At 35.8% G+C, this 18,359-nt stretch overlaps 1 protein-coding gene across 1 annotated transcript in view; it reads left to right on the plus strand.

Moving 5' to 3' along the window:
* The window catches only part of DIAPH2 (diaphanous related formin 2), a 244,795-nt gene that overhangs the window by 65,597 nt on the left and 160,839 nt on the right, over nt 1-18,359 (plus strand). The window contains exons 19-20 of the mRNA XM_059824601.1: nt 12,756-12,857; nt 14,219-14,313. Of these exons, the coding sequence (XP_059680584.1) occupies nt 12,756-12,857; nt 14,219-14,313 (197 nt within the window). The remainder of the gene's footprint in view (nt 1-12,755; nt 12,858-14,218; nt 14,314-18,359) is intronic.

Raw genomic sequence — 18,359 nt, forward strand, 5'->3', positions numbered from 1 at the left:
ATGAAAATCTTGAAGAGGAAAGGTGGAGGAGTCAATTCTGCCTATAAAGAAAAGTCAAGGGGAGGTAAACTCTCAAAGGCATGCTTTGTTTTTTTCCAACATTTGGTGTCTCAGAGGTCTCCATTAGAAAAGAGTAAGGATCACTACGTGTCATACATGGACAAGTGTATGTTACCCACATACATATATTTAACAAGTTTGGAATTCCAGCCTGCTGTGTGGTAACTCTGTTAGTACCTTCTGTACCTATTCTATGCCTTGTTTTTCTATGGGAAATAGAGCTTTAGTTTGTAGCAGCTTTATAAAATGCAGCAGAGGAAGAAAGCCAGTTTTGTATTCAGAAATGTCTATTTTGGTCCCAGTGATGCAGTGCTCAAATAAACTATAGCACATTTAACGAGCATTTGAGGACAGAGACACATGTACTAGGCACACTAGAGAAAGGGATTGTGTACCAAGACTAATTAGCATGAAATATGAATACATTCATGAAGTAGTCTTGATCTATAATGCTCTTACAGAAAATATTTTTTCTATGAATTCGACAAAAAAGAAATTCAGAAGTTGAACTGAAAAAAGAATCTGTGAACTGAAAGAAGTGGGTTTTGTTTGTTTTTAAACAAATAAAAATCTGTATTTCTGGAATAAAATGCATTCTGTATGGACAGGTAAAAAGGTTAGACTGAAAAGAATGCTTTCTCTAATGTCAAAGCAGTAAAAATAACCCTCAAAAGATACTCTTCTTCAAGTATTTGTTTGCAACTTCATTTTTTACAAGGGAATTAAAGTTGGGTACTAGAAAAATGTATTTAATTTGAAGCTAGTTACTCAGAACATGCTGAAATAGCCCATTCCATGGATTTTACAGTAACTTGTTGTAAATGAACTGTTAAGATGATCTGTTGTGGAAATTTTCCTAAAGTGTGTCTTATCTTCCATGTGTAAGAATTTGTATCTATATATATACATAGAATACACTCATAGTGAGTTGGAGGTCAATCACTTGTCACTTCTAGGTCTGTGTTGTATAATTCTGTGCAGGATGGTTTTAAAACGACGTCTTTTGCCTTCTGATGTGTTCTTTGTAGCTGTGTTTCTGGAAACTTTCTCAATATTGATCAAGGAAGCTCCATATCTGGTTACTGAGTGTTGTAATGCAGGTTCTTCAGCTGAAGTCAAGTCACGCCGTTGGCTGTGAATTTGTGACCCAAGTGAAGGTGGGAGGGGAAAAAAAAAAAGTAGTCTGGAAGAGAAGATGGAAAACAGATCAGCTACTTACTAGGGAAGTTTGTACTGACTATTAAATAGACTATGCACCTATATTTTAATATCCTGCAAGCTTCCAGCAGAGTTCCGGGAGTAACTGCATATTTGTTTAAATAAATTTGTTTAAAAACCCACCGTAAACAAAGATGTAGTTATAAGCAAAATTTATGGCCTTACTTGTGAAATAATTAAGTCTGTATTAAAGAGATGTTCCCTCCATCTTTTCAGCAGAACCATAGCTAGTACATACTACATAACTTCCTAAATGTACTTTCTCTCAAATTTCTCTTTTATGAAATACTTCTCTTATATGAAATACAATGTGGGTTTTTCCTGTAAAAGCGTAAACTGACAAAATGTGGTCTGATTCGTAGCCTAGTTCCAGTTATGTATTGTGCTGGTCTGCAATGATGTATTCACATAAAATGCTCCCCTCCCCATGCCTGTTGGTTTTATGTCCAAAACTGATTTTCTTCCTTTTTTGCTGACCAAAAAAAAAATAATTCCTCATCATCTTTTGAGATTGCAACCTTTATTTGATTGAGAGTTGTTTCAACTGCAGTGCTGTTAGGAGATGGTTTGAACAGAATATCTGCCATTGCAGCAATTTCTGCCATATACACATAGAGTAAGGATAGATCTGTTATCTAAATGAACAAAGGTTCTTTGCAGAAAGATACATTAAAAAGCTATCTAAAGGATTAAAAGTTAACAATCATGCTATTAAGTTTCTGAATTCACTGAGAAATTGAAAATACTAGGTACATAGGCATTAACACAGATAAAAAGCTGATAATCTTGTTGAGTTATTGAATTACTTGTTAATGATCTCTCAAGGATGTAAAGTTGAAATTACAGTTTTATATATTCTGTAAGTGCTGTGTGTCTTGTGCAGTTGTGGGAAACTGAAACTTTTCTGAAACTTCATTCTTTCAGATCCCTTTTTCTGTTCTGAAAGGTTGGAATATAATTATTTTAGAATACTACTACAGAAAAATTTCCCAATGTGAAAAAGCAAGTGAATATGGAATTTATGGCTTAAAGGCTTTCCAAAAGCAAAAAGTCCACATGGTAAACAGGCTGATTTTTATAAGTCAGTGTGGAACTATCTGTAAGTTCTGTGTTCTGGACGGTAGTATGCATGGACTAAGTTTCGAGGTTTTCCTTTTGATATTTTTTGTTCTTGCATTTAAGGCATTTGGATCATTAGCTCTGAGATGTTGCCTTCTTAATGAATCATTTTAGCCCAATTTTGCTTATGTTGGTAATATAAAGGCTCAGAGCATAGATTACATCTGCAAAATTTAGAATATACCGTGCTTTCTGTATGCATATATGCTTAAAATGTGCTGAGGTGAATAGTAAAACCTGTCTATGTTGGTAAAGGTGAGAGAGTGGTAGCTGTGTGTTTCAGGACTATTTTTAGTTTGCTACAGAGCAAGTGGCTTAATTTAGTACTCTGTTAGGTCCCCTAAGACTAATCCTGTAATGTGGAAGTAATTTCTCTTCTACCTCTTGAAAGCAGATAATCATTGCACATGTATTCAGTGAGCACCTGGGTGTTTTCAAGACCTTTTGAGATACTTGGACCTTAAGAAAGTTTTCTCAAGGTAGATCTGTTAGAAGGTGGTAGTAAAATATACAACCGTACAGGGTTGTCTTCAGGGTGCTTGAGCCCAGTCTTTTGTCTTCAGCAGGTGACTCAGAGAAGATGCTTAGGCAAAAGAGTAAATATATGTTAATTAATATATATATTAAATGTCTGTCTCTTTTTGTACATAGACAGAATAAACTAGATAGTGATACTTCCCAGCTTCCAACAGTTGACATTTTTTTTTTTTTTCTGAGCCAGAGGTCACATCTTTATACATAGTTAAGTCTTCAATGAGTTTTTTCTTCAGTGATTTTTCAGCACTCAACCTATGGCATTGATCTCTGTATTTCAAACAAATGTGTAGTTTTCCAGTGTTTCGATCCTGCTGCTTGCTGGTCGGTCTTCCTGGTTTTTTGCCTCTAATTTTGCTATTGCAAGCTTCATTAAGACCTAATTTTTATTTACTTTCTCTGTGCTTTCCAAGACCACTGTCATATCAGAGGGGAGGACCAAAGCTGTACATGATACACAAAAGAGAAACATACATCATTCATACATCATTCAAAATACATCATTCAGTGATGGCCAGTATCTAATAAGTGTCAATTGATCTAACCCAATTATTGAGGGGGGAACCTCACAGTTTTGCTTGTCTTAGTATGAAATCATCAAATGTCTCAACTGCTGTTTGTTTTTCAGAGTTACATTAGTATGCCAAAACCGTTTCACTGTCACAGTATACTGAAACTCTATTGGGATGACGTTAGTTAGAATGATCATTAGTCAGAATGATTGTAGTGTGGAAAGATGCAGTACGTCTCCCTGTGACAATGTGTGACGTAGCAGGTGCTGTTCCAAACAAGTGACTGTCCTCTAATGTGTCTGGCTAAAACTGTAAGTAATTCTAATCTAAAGGTTATAATAACCTGTATTCTTCTCACTGGCATGTAACAAAAATATTTGTGCCCACGTACAATTAGGTTGAAAGATAGGCTTCTTACAGATATGTGCAACTAATTAGATTTGATACCATCCACCGCAAGGCCACAATATCAAACACTTGTTTATGGAAGACTAATTTCTCAACGCTTTACAAATAAGGATAAAAGATGCTGTTTGTATGATCAACTATCAAAGCTGTGATTTCCAGTCAGCCTCACAGGGCACTGCTTGCTGGTTATAGAAATTAATGCAATCTATTAAGACAGATAATTTCCCAATTATTTTTATTATGATCCTTTTCCCCTGTGAAGTTATGCTTTGGACGTCATGCCTATGAGAGCATCCCTTTGAGTTCTGCTGGCTTAATAAAATAAATACTAGCTAATTACCAATACTTTTTTTACACTCTAAATTAGTAGGAGAATAGAATTCTTTATACTAAACATTAAATCAAATTTCTTAAGTACCAATTCAATGGAAAAGTAACATTGTGTATTTCACCGTGTAGGTCAGAGTGTATAACCAGGATGTACCACATGACACTTAAAAAAAGTACAGTAGAACTTGAAGAAGGTAAACAGACTGAGGGGTTTGGGATTTAGATATATAGATGTGAAACAAATTTTCGCGTGTGTTTGTTTAAAACCTTGATGGTAGAGAAATACTTTAAAAAGGCAGGGGATGCTGGAATATGCATTTGGAAATGTGTATTTTACTTAGTGTTTAAATATTTACCTAGGAGCTTTACATGTCAAATATCACATGAAAGAGGAAGAGAAATAAATTTAGCACTTAATTTTTAGTAAAATCTTAGTCTGTTCCATTAAACACCAAAATCTATTTAACTTGACTGTTTAAAGGGATTTTTGGATCTTGGGGGTTTTTTTTAGCTTTATTATTTCTAAAATTCCTTTGGAAAATGTGATTCCTGTAAGTGTCTTTATTGGGAAAGATATGCCTTTTATAAGCCTAACCAAGAGGAACAGTAGCTCACCTGTTCATTTAGAAGATTTTTGTTTCCTAGACAGAAAATGAGTTTATTGAAATCTTGATAAAATTTTGATAGCAGTTTTTTGACATTTTGTTTAACTTCAAATTTTTTTTTGGCTGAGTCTTGGTGCTTTGCTTTTACTTTTGTAAGTTTTATGGATAACAGACGTACCAGTTAGCCATAATTATTTTCCAGGTTCTATCGTATCTCACAGTTCTGAGGTGATGATGACGTGATATCAGAGGCAAAAATATAACTGGGACATGCGACTATCTAAATTAGAAATACTATTAAAGGCAGCATTTTATTTTTATAGGCAAATGTCTTCTCTGACCCACATTAAAACTTGCTATATTACTTCTAAAATGTATTGACTGATCTTTTTAGTCATTAGGCAAGCACTAATATATAGGCAGCAAAGACATGTAATGTCTCAGCGCTCAGCAAAACCCACCAAGGAGAAGCATCTCTTTGGAGCAAAAGCCAACAAGTTCACGTTAAGCATAGCGGATGTTGAAGCAGTGGCAAACAGAGAAATGGGGTGGACAATCCTGACGCTTTCTTCTCTATAAATATTCATGGAGGGAATGTGAGAGAAGAGTTCATGGAAAAGGCTACTTAGCTTTTATTCCTGCTTCTTACAGCTCATAGTACAACACAGTTAAGTAGGTCCATTGAGGATATTTTCAGGTTAATCATTTTTTTGCCTGTTGTTGTTTGATTTCTAATGTTCAGAAGGAGTACTTGCATGCATTTCTGTCACCGTTTGTATGTGATGAATTGTTAATATTTGCTTAATATCTTTTGGCAAAGGCAACATCTTTTGCACTGGTCTTTAGCAGGATAAATAAAAGGGGACAAAATCAGTTGTGTGTGGGTTTTTTTTTTTTTTTGAAGAAAGTATTTGTGGCCCAGACATCTACTTGATTTCAAGCTGTTGATAGAAAGCGGAAAGCAACCGCAATATGGAGCGATTAATCAAGTACATTTAAACCGTACACATTTACTGCATGAGTTCCTGATGCAGATTTTCAAATGGCATTTGAAACTTAGACTAGCTAAAACCATTTTAGGGCAATTTTAATAGAACAAGAAATATTTCATTAAATATGGTGACCAAATATAATAACAATCCATTGTATTATAAGACCAAATAAAAGGAATATAGATCCCCTGCTATTTTTTGACAAAACTAATTTGTAAAGCTAAGTAATGATTTTTTTTTTTTCTTCCATAGAGTATAATCTGTTGGGTTGATTTCACTTCCTTCAGCTTGATTACATTAATTAGGCAAAAAACATATCAGATTGCAAGAGGTGCCATGTTTTTTTACCCTGTCAGTTTTATTTATTTTATCTTGAGAGATCAAACTAAGATTCACTTTCAGATCAATTGCTTGTTTTCTTTGTAATAAAATTGTTTTCTTTATGTTTTTTTTAAATGCTGTACCAGGTATTTAGCTCTTCTGATTGTGGAAAGGACAGAGTGACAGCAGGAGTGCTTAATTAATTTTACTTCAGGAATTGATAACTGAGTGATTGTAGGTGAACTGCAAAATGCCAGGTGTCATTGGGAATAAACAGGAGATCACACAGCTGCTGACTTAATTGACAAGGTGGTATGGCTAGTATCTGTTACTGCTCTTGCATTTGTCTCTAGGTATTTGGGGAAATGGTTGGCTATTTGTCCAAGTTCAAGCCCAAATGACAGTGTGGAGACTATAAAGGAATTTGGATACCAAACCACTTTAATCTCAGTTTATGCAGTTCACGAATTGCATGACTTCCATGTTCTGCAGGAGAGATGATGTGGCAGTCCAGGAGAGACGTTGCGGCTTCTGCTGTGCAATGCATAGTCCAGGTGCAGGACCATGGCATCTCCCAGAGTCTCTCCTCTGGGATCCATTGAATATTTTCTAGTTTCGTTGGTTATAGGACTGGATAGAGAATACCTCCTTGGTCACTGGCCCATTTAGCTTGCACCATTGTTTTCTGACTTGTTGCTATTGACAGGGCTCTGCTCGTTTAGGATGCTTCTGGACATGTTTGCACTTCTTGATGATCAACAGGTTATTTGCACAGTTTGGCTATCTGTTTCCTTGAGCATGCAAAACTTGCCAGAGTTCATTCTGCTCTCTGGAACAAGAGGTTGGTCCTATTTGCCTACTTTACTGAAACAAGTGGTTGGTGAAAGGTCACAGGCCGATGCTAACAGCTATGCTAACTAGGGCTAACTTGTGTGAACTGCTGCACTGCTTCATTTGAGTGTAGAAAGTATGCGGTTAAACAAATGAAAGACTTGGTTTATTGGTGAGGGAAGAGAACAAGTGCAAATTTGAGGCTACATTATGTTTGACTTTCCTCCCTCCCCCCTTTCTTTGACTTCTATTCCTGTTCTTGGGTGCCTCTAGAAGTAACGCAGAAATAGAAAACTATCAGTACCTTCCCAATATCATCTATTTAGCCAGGTTTAAAGAAGTTTTATTATGTTGCAGTAGAATTTACTGAATTTTTGTGCTACAAAATATCTTTCAATGGCATTCCCAGCTCCTTACTTTATTTTTCTACCAAGTCATATCACGTGTGGTTTTTTTAGTGAACTCAGTGTAATTAATAGTTTCAGCTGTTCAACCAGACTCCTGCATATGTATAGTTTACATCCCTTGAAACTGTATGTACACTTAGATTTTTTTCCTTCTGTACTCCTGTATTAGCCATAGATCTTCTTTCAGGTAAAGGGAATAATAAAGCAATTAATGTCTTTTGTAAATTTGGCTGCCAAAGACTAGTAAATGCAATCAGTAAGCCACTTGCCAGATAGAAATAAGATGAAATTACTCATTCATTTCCTGTGACAATATAAGGGCATTTGTTCACTGTGGGTACAGAATTGGAGATTAAGGCTCAAGTTCAGATAGGCTAAAGTTCATCTAAATCTCTGCTTTCTCCACACTGTAATTCAGTGTACTCCTTTTGTCTCCCTTTAATTTTCATCCTGATCATGTTCATGACTGACAGTTTTTACTGTTAATTCTTTGTTAAAATTATTCACTGCTTATTTAGAAAAAGAAAGGGGGAGGTTAATATGAACTGGACATTTCAGCTCGGAGTAAAATGCTTTAACAGCTCCAATAGCATTAAGTAAAATTGTATTTATTTCTAAAAATCAGTCATAATGACTTACAATGCCATTTAGTAGCTGAATTAATGAACAGGTGTAGAATGGTAATTTTTGAAGAGCTGTGTGTGCTTACTTTTTTTGCTACAGAAGTACAAAAGTACTGGTGGTAGAATTGTTTTTCTTAATTACATCTCTGAAGTATTTCACCATGTTTGTGTATGTTCTTTGCCATGATTATCATTAGTTTTGTTTAATGTATTTTAAACTTAGATAACATTTTGTTTAGTGTTGCCATTTTTTCTTTAAACTCTACATGGGTTTCAGGCAGTGCACTTTCTGTGGGATTAAATTAGTTCCCAGCTGAAGGTATCACTAAAGGTACACATTTGAGCTGCATGTGCGTTGCATAATGTAAGATGAACAGAAAACAATCCCTTGCAGCATGTTGCATCAGCTTTTTTCCTCCAACACTGATAAACAAATACGTTGTTACTAACAAAATAGAACTCTAATCTAAATTAAACAAAAAAAAAGTAGGTTATGTAATGTTGGTGTTTAGATCTGTAGTTTCTGGTCTTCAAAGAGACATCTGTGTATGCTAAAAACTTCCTTTTCCCTTTTTGCTTTATCGTATTGGCGCTCTTTCCCTTTTCCCTCTCCTGTCTGCTTGAGGTAGACAGTAAACCAAACCAAAACGTACTATAGGTGTAACCAGTGTGAGATAATGATGCATTAGTGGGTATCTTGCCATTTCAATGACTGTTAATTGGTTTTAAAAGAATGTGTGCTTTTTTCTTCTTCCCAACTGAATGGGGAAATAGTTTTAAACATCCAAGAGTATAATTTTCTCCATTTCTTCAAAACAAAAAATCCACGCATGTATGTGTGTCTGTGTGTATGTGTGTCTGTGTGTATATGTATTCCAGATAAGTTCAAATGCTAATCTACATAAATTTGTGTGAAAGGGGATTAACTTTCAAGAATAACAACAGAGACATAGGGTAGGGGATTTAAAAATGCTTTGCATAAACACAACAGAAGTGCATTAGCATGGTCAGTTATCACAGACGTGGTGATCTGAAATACAAGAGGACAACCTGATAAGCCCTTTTGAGTCTGAACTCTACTCTGCTGGTACGTAGGCTTCTTTCCTGTGGTGACAAAATACTTGCGCTTCTTGACTCTTTTACCAAGAACTTGTGAAGGAGTTATTCGTCACTTTTGCGAAGAGTGACTTGCTAGAGTACCTGGACAGGCTTAACCGCTTATTGGAGGATTCTGCCATTGTTCCAGGGCTGTTAATGCAGTGAAGCACTGACATAAACTTGATTAGTGAGTATGTTTTGGGAAGTGAAACAGGTGAGCCATGAAATTGGAAGACTGAATTTGGATCAAGCCTGATTTAAGGTGGGAAAAAGCTGGTCATGTGTTCTGAAACAAGACAGCTGAACTCAAGCAGGGTAGTCAGAAGTGGATGGCTAGCTCAGCAAGGAGTTGGGTAGGAGATGGACCCTGTGGAATAAAGCTTCAAACTTGGAGAGCCAACCTGTTTCTTTCAGTGTCCTATTGCTTAACCGGTTGTTGTGGTCAGAACATAAGGAAATTTCCTCTCTGCTACACCTTTTCACCTAAAATATGACTATCTTTGTTAGGGGAACCTGGGTATGACTGTCACTAGCTCGAGGTACTGTCTGTAAGACTTGCAGTTTGAAAACAAGCTGATTTTGAATGAAGATATAAGCCAGTGTCGTTATCAAAGTGCTATAATGAATGATCACAGCACTAAACTCCAAGGTCTGTATGAAGTAATACAGATGCTTTAGCTTCCAGATTCATTTTTCATCTTGCTTTTTTGAGCTGCCCTATGTTGACTGCTATAAAATCCTTTTTTCATCTCTCCTTCTGGTTCTGTGGCATGAAACCAAAAAGCATGTCTCATGGTAAAACAGGCACTTGTGGAGGGAGTACCTGAAAAGGGTTGGGTGGTTGGTCAGCAATAGCATATTGATTCTGAAATCTATCAAGTAGTTTTTATTTATTTAATTATTTTAAAAAATTCTGTAATTCATGGTCCTGTCACAGTCGAGTCACTCCTAAAATGGACTATGTGATCAGAGGGAGAGAGCTGCTAACAGAAGAGTGAAGGGCGTGGCTTTTGATAGCTCTCTGATGCTTAATGTAATCTCAAGCATGGGTCAAACTGTGTTGGAGAAATTCTAGTAATTTAATCTCTCTCTCTGCCTGTGAGACTTAGGTTGGTAAATTTGGTGTTGGTGCTGGACTGCAACTTTGGTACCTTCTGATAAGCACCTGGTTTTTCTCTGTTTTTTGTGAATTGGCATAAAGCTCACTTGAAGTCTGTGAAGTTTCATGGTTGAAAATATAAGAACCTTTGGAAATAACATCTTCTCTGGTCTTTTCCAAATGGAAAAGTTTTAATCTAATGCTCATCTATAAAATGGATGATTTATAAGCGATGGTGTTACAGCCCTTCAGGCTTAAGCAGGTAAGAGTAGCCATGGTTTGTTATAAATCTTTGGAACGTTTGGTCTTTTATGTTCTAAACATGGTTACTAGTTTCACAGCTGCTAGAGGAGTGAAATCTGGAACCAGGTGAGGAAGGGTCATAATGAAAACTGGTTGTTTGCCCTGTATGGGCAGAGGTAGTGTTGTGAATTCTGACTCAGCCCATCCTTTGTGTGTCTCTTTCTATAAAATATTGAGTCCTTAAAACCTGAACCCCCAAAACCACTTGTCCTTTTTTTGATGCTGTAGTAGCTGAGTAACTTAACACGTGTTTTGAGTTGGGCTCATGGAACACCTTTGCCCTTGAACTCTTGCTCACAAAGGTGTTCCTCTCACTTGCTGTGTCTGATCACGTGTATGGGAATTACCACTGTAGGAAAAAACTTACCTTGTGTGGGGTGACATTTGGTAACAAAAACATCTGTGTTCCTTCTGTTTTCTTTTACTACTTCATATTTTTGTTACCTTTGCAGTTTTGCGAGTCGCAAGACTGAGATGATTAACAGTGGCTTTGTGTGTGTATTGTCTGAGCTGCTTGCAGAACAGGTTTGTGTTCACAGCTAATGTGACCAGTACACTGCCAGCTGATTGTGAGGGTGTGTGGTGTTCAACATGTTAAAGACCCAGTCATACATGGAAATCCAGAGGGTTTAATTCTTAAACAGATGAAGTTTGGAATAGGTCACTCATCTTCTTGAATCATTTCTCATACCTGTCTCAACAGGAACAAATGTAGGCTTTTCAATACCTTCTGTGCATATAACAGAACTCAAAATGTTTATTGCCTTCTCATGGGACAACTAATTTTTAACTCTTGGGTATTTTTTGTTTGTTTTGTTGAGCACCTGGTTTTATTTCCTTGTTTAATTGAGAACAATTAGTGATAAGGGTGTGATTATTTCATGGAGTGTCACTTCAGGATTTTAAACGGTGGCTGATTATAGTTAAAGGGTCAGTGCTGGTGGGAATTTTGAGTATTATCTGTGTATTATCAAGTTGATGTATAGTTCTGTCCTTTTTCAAATATAAAGCAACCTGGTCCTACTTGTGTAGTTAGGCTTGCAGAATAATGGTGGGGCAGGGGGAGAGCAAGTATTGCATTGTTGTTGACTCCTCTTTTCTGTTTAGCTTTTTCTGCTTTAGGCTTTTTAGAGGTAGCTGGGGATGAGAGAACTAGCTTGTACTAGCTTAGTTAACGCTGGTATGAAAATGCCCAAGGTAAACTAATTATTCAAGTGGTATATACCCAGTAGAATTATTTTATGCCAGATGTTTTCCTAGTGGTAATGTGTATAAAGAGAAAAAGAACTGTTTTCTTTGTTCTGTTTTTTAAGAGGTTGAAACTGAGGCTTTGGTGTTATTCTTCACACTAAAAATTAACACCTTTTCTTAGGAGATACCTGTAATAAAACCCATGCTGATGAAATTAGTACACCAAGAAACAATGCTTGGAGAAGAAAGACATATTTAGTCTGCTTAAAACTTCAACTTAGTTTGACTTTCGAGTTTTTTCAGTTACTTATGAATGACTTAAAATATTCATTAATTAATGTTAAGCATACTAAGTTTCTAGTACTTCAGTGCCAAATATGTTATGTGATATTTAAAAGGAAATAAATCCTTGTTAATGGGTTTACTTAATTAATACTTAAGAAAATTCCATAAAAATTAAGTATGTTAAATTATGCAAAAAATCAGCATGTATTTTAAATATTTCAATACTATGTTATTTTCTATATGATTTTAAGTACTGAATATAAGGCTAGTGTTCCTTGCTAATTAAAAAAAATAAATTTAAAATATGTGGTGCTTTCTTATTTAGTTTTGCTCTTTACCAGTGACAACATAAATTAATTGGTAAAAACCTACCTTTATGTAGTGTGATAAATCTCAAATGATTTATCTTATTGGTTTTGGATGAAGAACCTGAAATGGTATTTTAGTTATTAATATTTCAATAGAGGGCACTCACGTGCTTTGAGGTAACACCAAATCACTGTCTTTTTAAAGGTGCTTGGAATAAACTGGAGCTGAAGATGACAAATTTTGTGGGTTAAAATACATAAATATAACTTGATAGTGCTTGGGAAAATTGGTCATTGTCATATTAACATTTTCATCTTATGTTCCTCTTAATTTTGTAAATTTGCTTTGTTTCTTTGGATATTGTAGAGTACATTGAGGCAGTGGATGAATTTTGCCTTGAACTGATTCTAATAGATGCATTATTATGGCTTTCTAGCTGGGTTACTATTGGTCTGTTAGATTTAACAGTTGTAATAATGAATCAGAATTTAATAAATACATTCTTTACAGCTAAAAAGGCAGTAGAAGAATCAGAAGAAAAGAAAACAGCTCAGTCTAAGAAAAGGATTAAAGAACTAAGAGTTTTGGATGGAAAAAGCGCACAAAACTTATGTAAGTGATGTCAAATGCATTAGGTGAATAGCTAATTAACATCTACACATGCCTGTTAAATCTTCTATTTCGTTTTTGTTTACATGTGCAATATTCTTTTTCTAAAATCTGGCTAAATGTGAACATGAGTCTTAAGTTCAAAAGTGTTTTACGTATCTGTGATTTGAATTCACTGTACAACTGGGAAAACTTAAAGTAACGTTGAAAAATGATGTAGACTTAAATGTTAATGAATTATATTTTTGTAACAAAAAGTTGGTTCTTTTATAAATTGCTTTAGACGGGAAGTATGAGGGAAGGCACAGTGTTGGTATGTTATGTGTGTTGGGGTTGAGAGGCCATTCCTAACGGTTCGTTCTAGTTAGAGCAACGGAGAAAGAGCTTGATGGGGGTTAGACTTCTAAAGAGGAAAATATTATGAAATAAGTTAGGTGCAAATACTACTACTATAAATTGCATAAATTGTAGAGAGTAGTAGATTCTTTTATTTGAATTAAAAATACCTTAAGATGTCAGTAGTCCATCTATGCCTGTGGCAAATGAAGTGTTTAAAACCAGATCTGTGCGTTTTTTATTACCACATCCGCGAGCACATTTTCTTAAGCAGGAAGTGCACTATGACACAAGTGATAAAAAAACTTTGAGTTTTGAAAATATGGGTGCAGAAAGATCAGCCATAGTATTTAGGTTGAATATACAGCACTTTATTAACAGGGTATGCTACTCCATTTGTTTTAGGATACTTCGTAGTTTATTGAATGGGGCTTTGTTGAGATGTTACAACACCTCGAGATCAAATTGCTTTGAGAACCCCTGTCTTTGAAGGGTATACAATATACATTGTCTCTTCTGTAAGTTTAGTTACCCTAAAAAGTGGTAGGGTATTGGTTTTTCGTGTTTGCCCAGCTCTTCATTATCCTTTTGACATGGCATTTTTTGTAGAATGTCATGTAAATGTCACTCAACCAATTGCAATTGCAGTATAGCTATTCATACATGGTTATGAAAGCAAAAAATAATAATTGAAGTCTTCTAGTGGCTGAATAAGTCTATTTAATGCAGGTATGTTGCCATTCATAAAAGTAGGACTTCATTGCTAGAGATAAGTAACGCTGCTAGGAAGCAACTGAGGCTGATTAAACAGTTAAAACTGTTGTCATAGTTTCATTTCTTAGAAGTAAAATTAATAAGTGGAACTGCAATAGTGTGGCTCATCTACTGTTTGTTTTCTATATAAAACTTTTTCTTTGTGAATCATCTTAATTTGGATCAAGATACGATTTTTAAGTTGCTAGAAATTGTTTGCTTTATATCAATCTTTTTGACCTTTATGATTCTAATTCTTTATTACTGATTTTCAGCAATATTTTTGGGTTCTTTCCGTTTGCCTTATGAAGAAATAAAAAATATAATTTTAGAGGTTGATGAAGAGAAACTGAGTGAATCCTTGATTCAGGTATGTGAAAATGTCTCTGGTTTTGTTCATAGATTGTTTTCCACATAAAAATGCTGTAAAGGCATAAGAATTCTAAGTTTAGAATAGTGTGGAGTTTTCTGGATATCAGCTACAAATGTATCAGTGTGTGTACCGGTTTGTTTATTTCACTTCTACTTTTTAATATGGTAGATTATAGCAGTAGAACTGTCTCTAAAAGACACTGTTAACAAAAGTACTTCTGAATCTCTAGCTTTGTGAAGTTTCTCTTTCAAAAGGAAATCTCTGATAATTCTAGTTTCTCAGTTTTGAAGGCAAGCATTTACCAGATTAAGGCTAGGGGATAATGAAGATTCATCAGTCATCTTGTGGAAACAACTCTGCTTGTCACTAGTGATAGATGAAACTACCTGAATGTTTGAGGACACTGCTACAACCCAAAAAACATCTGTAAATCAAACCTGCTTTCAAGCTAGTTTGGTCTTATTTTGAGCCCAAAATCTCTCAGCTGGAGAGAAGTATGGAATACAGCTTCTTTGCATCCCTCTCCGATTTCCTCACAGTAGCAGCAGAGCGAGCGTGTACACTGTCCCTCATGATCTCTGAGGCATGACAGAGTGCAACAGAGAAACATGGAAACTTAAAATGGCATACAGGTGTAGCACACCAATGATACTGGTGTTGAATTGGTTTATTTTAATGTCATACACAGATTGATTCTAGCTAACATACTTGGCCTCTACTTATCCTTTTGTCCTCCCCTGTCTCTTGCTTGCACCCCTGTCCCTTCAGGGCTTTCTAAATCAATTTCTTCTTCCTTTCTTGGACCTGGAAAATGGTTATTCCAGGGACATGGGGCTAAACTGAGTTGCCTGGTCTTTTCACAGTTAGTTATGTAATTCATAACTTCTTCAAATTTAACATGAATGTTTGTTAACAGAATTACTATGTTGAAAAACATACAGTGAAAATGGAATTGAAGTTATTTAAATTAAATTTAATTGTCCTTTGACTGCAGTTTTTCTTGTATCATCAAGGCCATCTTACATTTCTGGAGTTTTGTTTTCTTGAGGCTCTAACTGAAGGGCTGCTGTTTTCTGATAGACCTCAAATTATTGGACTCACAGCAGTACATACAGTTATATTTTCTCCTAGTGTCATATTCTGAGACTTGGACCACCTAACCTAATGTGCTTGAAAACATAGATGCGGTATCCAAAATTCTCATTCATATTTCATTTGGGATAATACTTGATTTTTTTTATTTTATTTTACTTTTTTATTTTTTGGGTTGCTATGGCATAATGGTTTTGGAAGTTCCCATTTGATGGGAAACTGTTTCCAGGCTGACTTCATTTGATGTGTTTCACCATGGCGTCTTGCTTCAGGTTGTGCCAGTGTGAAATCGATTGGTTTTGAGTACGGGCCCTAAGATAAAATACAAAGCATTTCTAACATATTGTCACGGTTTAACCCCATTTACAATTACTAAAAATACTAGCTTTGGCTGCTAAGTATGTTGTCTTAGAAAAAGCTTATGCACATGATATGTAGTATTTGGAAATACAAAGTCTTAGGTTTATGTTTATTGATCAGGGATATCAGATCATTTCATTGAGAAGCCTGCAGGATTAGTAAAATAAAAAGTCAACAGGGAGAAAAAACTCCACCTTGAATACCTCAAATGCAGAATAGTTTCATATTGATATAGTTATCTCTGCAACAAATGCAGAGATATCTTGAGACCTGGATTAATAGAAATAGGATGAATATGTTATGCTGAAGTACAAGGTCATGATTATACGTGTTAATTGTGAAATGCTGGAAGCTAATGTAGTAATGGTTGCTTATCAGCTGGAAATGATTGAGGAGGAGTAATAGGGAGTCTGTGGTCAACAGGGCGAGTATAGCTGCTGCTGTGGTGTAGCTGTATGGGGAGCAGCGAAGCCCTTGCCCAGTCCCAAGCCCTTGCCCAGTCCCAAGCCCTTGCCCTGGCCTATTTGTCAGGGTGGGGGGGCGCAGACTGCCCAGCCCTGGCCTGCCTGCAGAATGAGAAACGGAGAAAGCCTTCAAGCTGCACAGGCGCGCTGTTCCATCGTAGCTGAAAGATCAGTGTGTTATCAGCACTGTTTTGGTCACAAGTCAAAACAGCACCATATGGGCTGCTATGAAGAAAATTAACTTCATCCCAGCCAGAGCCAGTACACCATGGGAAAGGCAGATGTGTTTGCAAGGTGTACCAGGTCAAGTAGTTCCCGTAGAGAGGATAATTATTATGCTTTTGAATAATGCACTTATAAGACCTTATCTGAAATACTCATACATTTCTCAAAAATGAATTTAAAATGGAGAAGCTTAACTTAAAAACTACTTAAGATGATTGAGGGATGGAGAAACAGTCTACAGAAGGAAGCTAGAAAAGATTGGCTTGATTAGATTAGTGATATAAATAGCTGAGAGGGGATATGACTACATTATAACTGTATGGGGAGAAGAGTGATGTGTGTAAGCATTGGGGAGAAAAATGAAGCTGCATAAAGAAAAGGCAGTGTTAACACCGGAATAAACGTATGTGAATTCATCATGAACGCAACTGTCTAGAAACTCAGCTGCCTATAAACTTCAAAAAACTGAGGCTTTGGTCCATTTCTGAAGGGAATGGTGTGGCAGAGTTCCTTCTAATAGCAGGCAGGTTTAGCTGATAACCTGGAAGAGATTGTTTCTGTGTTTCTAAAGATATTCCTAGAAATGTATTGGGGTAAATGGGCTGTATCATCTATTTCATGTTCAGTTTATTCTGGTTTATTTTTAGTCTAATCTTCTGAGTTATTAACTAATTTACCAGTTTAACAGTTTTCAATACTGCTGATTGGAAAAATGTTACAAAGTGAAACTTGCTTTCTTTCGTGCTTAGCAAAACTTGTACTTTAAACAAATGCACATGTAGAAACTGCTTTGTTCTAAGTATCAAAGTGGTGAAAGCTAAATGTGTATAGCATCACTGAGCATATAGTAAAGTGCTTTTTTCAGTCATGCTTCTCAAGTCCTCTTTTCTTGCTGCTTTTCAAACTTATGTTGTAATACTTACTGAAATTAATTGGATTAATCAGTTTGAGTACATGGTAGACTATATACTGTTGGAACTTCCTTGAGGAAAACACTCTAGGTAAAAATATTCTCAATACTCAGTGTGTCTTTCAGAGAGTAAGCTCTTGTAAACGTACGGTTGTCAAACACCATGCTTAGCAGAATTCAGGGCATTGTGACAGTGAGTGATAGTTTCAGCCTCCTTAATGTCAGCCTTAGATTTCTACTTCTTTTTATGTTTGTGTAAACCATTTTTATTTACCCTATTTTTATTTAAACCCACATCATCATGAATACATTATGAAACTCTGTTTCCTAAAGTACTGACAAGGCTTTGAGTGTGTGATCACTGAATGCTTCAGCTTCATTTTCAGTTATTCAATACATTTAATGAAAGTTAAGATACTTAAGCGTATTTATATGGGGGGCTGCAGTGCTAGTAGAGCCAAACTCTCCTTCTTAGAAGCTGAGGGTAAAATGAGTTGATGTGTTAGCTCTAGACCATAAAGGGACATGGATGAGGAAGAAGAAATGATCAAGCATGCGAACAGATTTTGGTTACATAGCTAAAAAAAAAAAAGGCAGTTTTAGTAGTAGGTACTTGTATTTCTGCATTGATGGAAAAAGGAATGCTTTGCAGTAAGTTTATTAATGTGTAACTAAATACACATTTCTGACAAATACTGTGAAATTATTGATGACAGCATTTGGTAAATAGTCTACCTAATGAAAATAGGTTAAAAAAAATTATTTAGTTCATGTCTTTGATCTTTACCAGCATTAAACAGTCAATCAAATGAACAAGAATGTTTTACAGATCCTTAATTTTTTTGAAGTAGAATTTTGTGGGACATGGTTTTGAGGTAATAGGAAAGGAAGCATGCTTAGGTTTAAACACGAGGCCATAGCCTAATTGTATGACATCCAGGTGAATCTGATGCTTATCTCTGTCAAGTATATTGAACTCTGCTCACTGAGAC

The sequence above is a fragment of the Gavia stellata genome, chromosome 14 (assembly GCF_030936135.1).
Source record: "Gavia stellata isolate bGavSte3 chromosome 14, bGavSte3.hap2, whole genome shotgun sequence".
NCBI classification, from domain to species: Eukaryota; Metazoa; Chordata; class Aves; order Gaviiformes; family Gaviidae; genus Gavia; species Gavia stellata.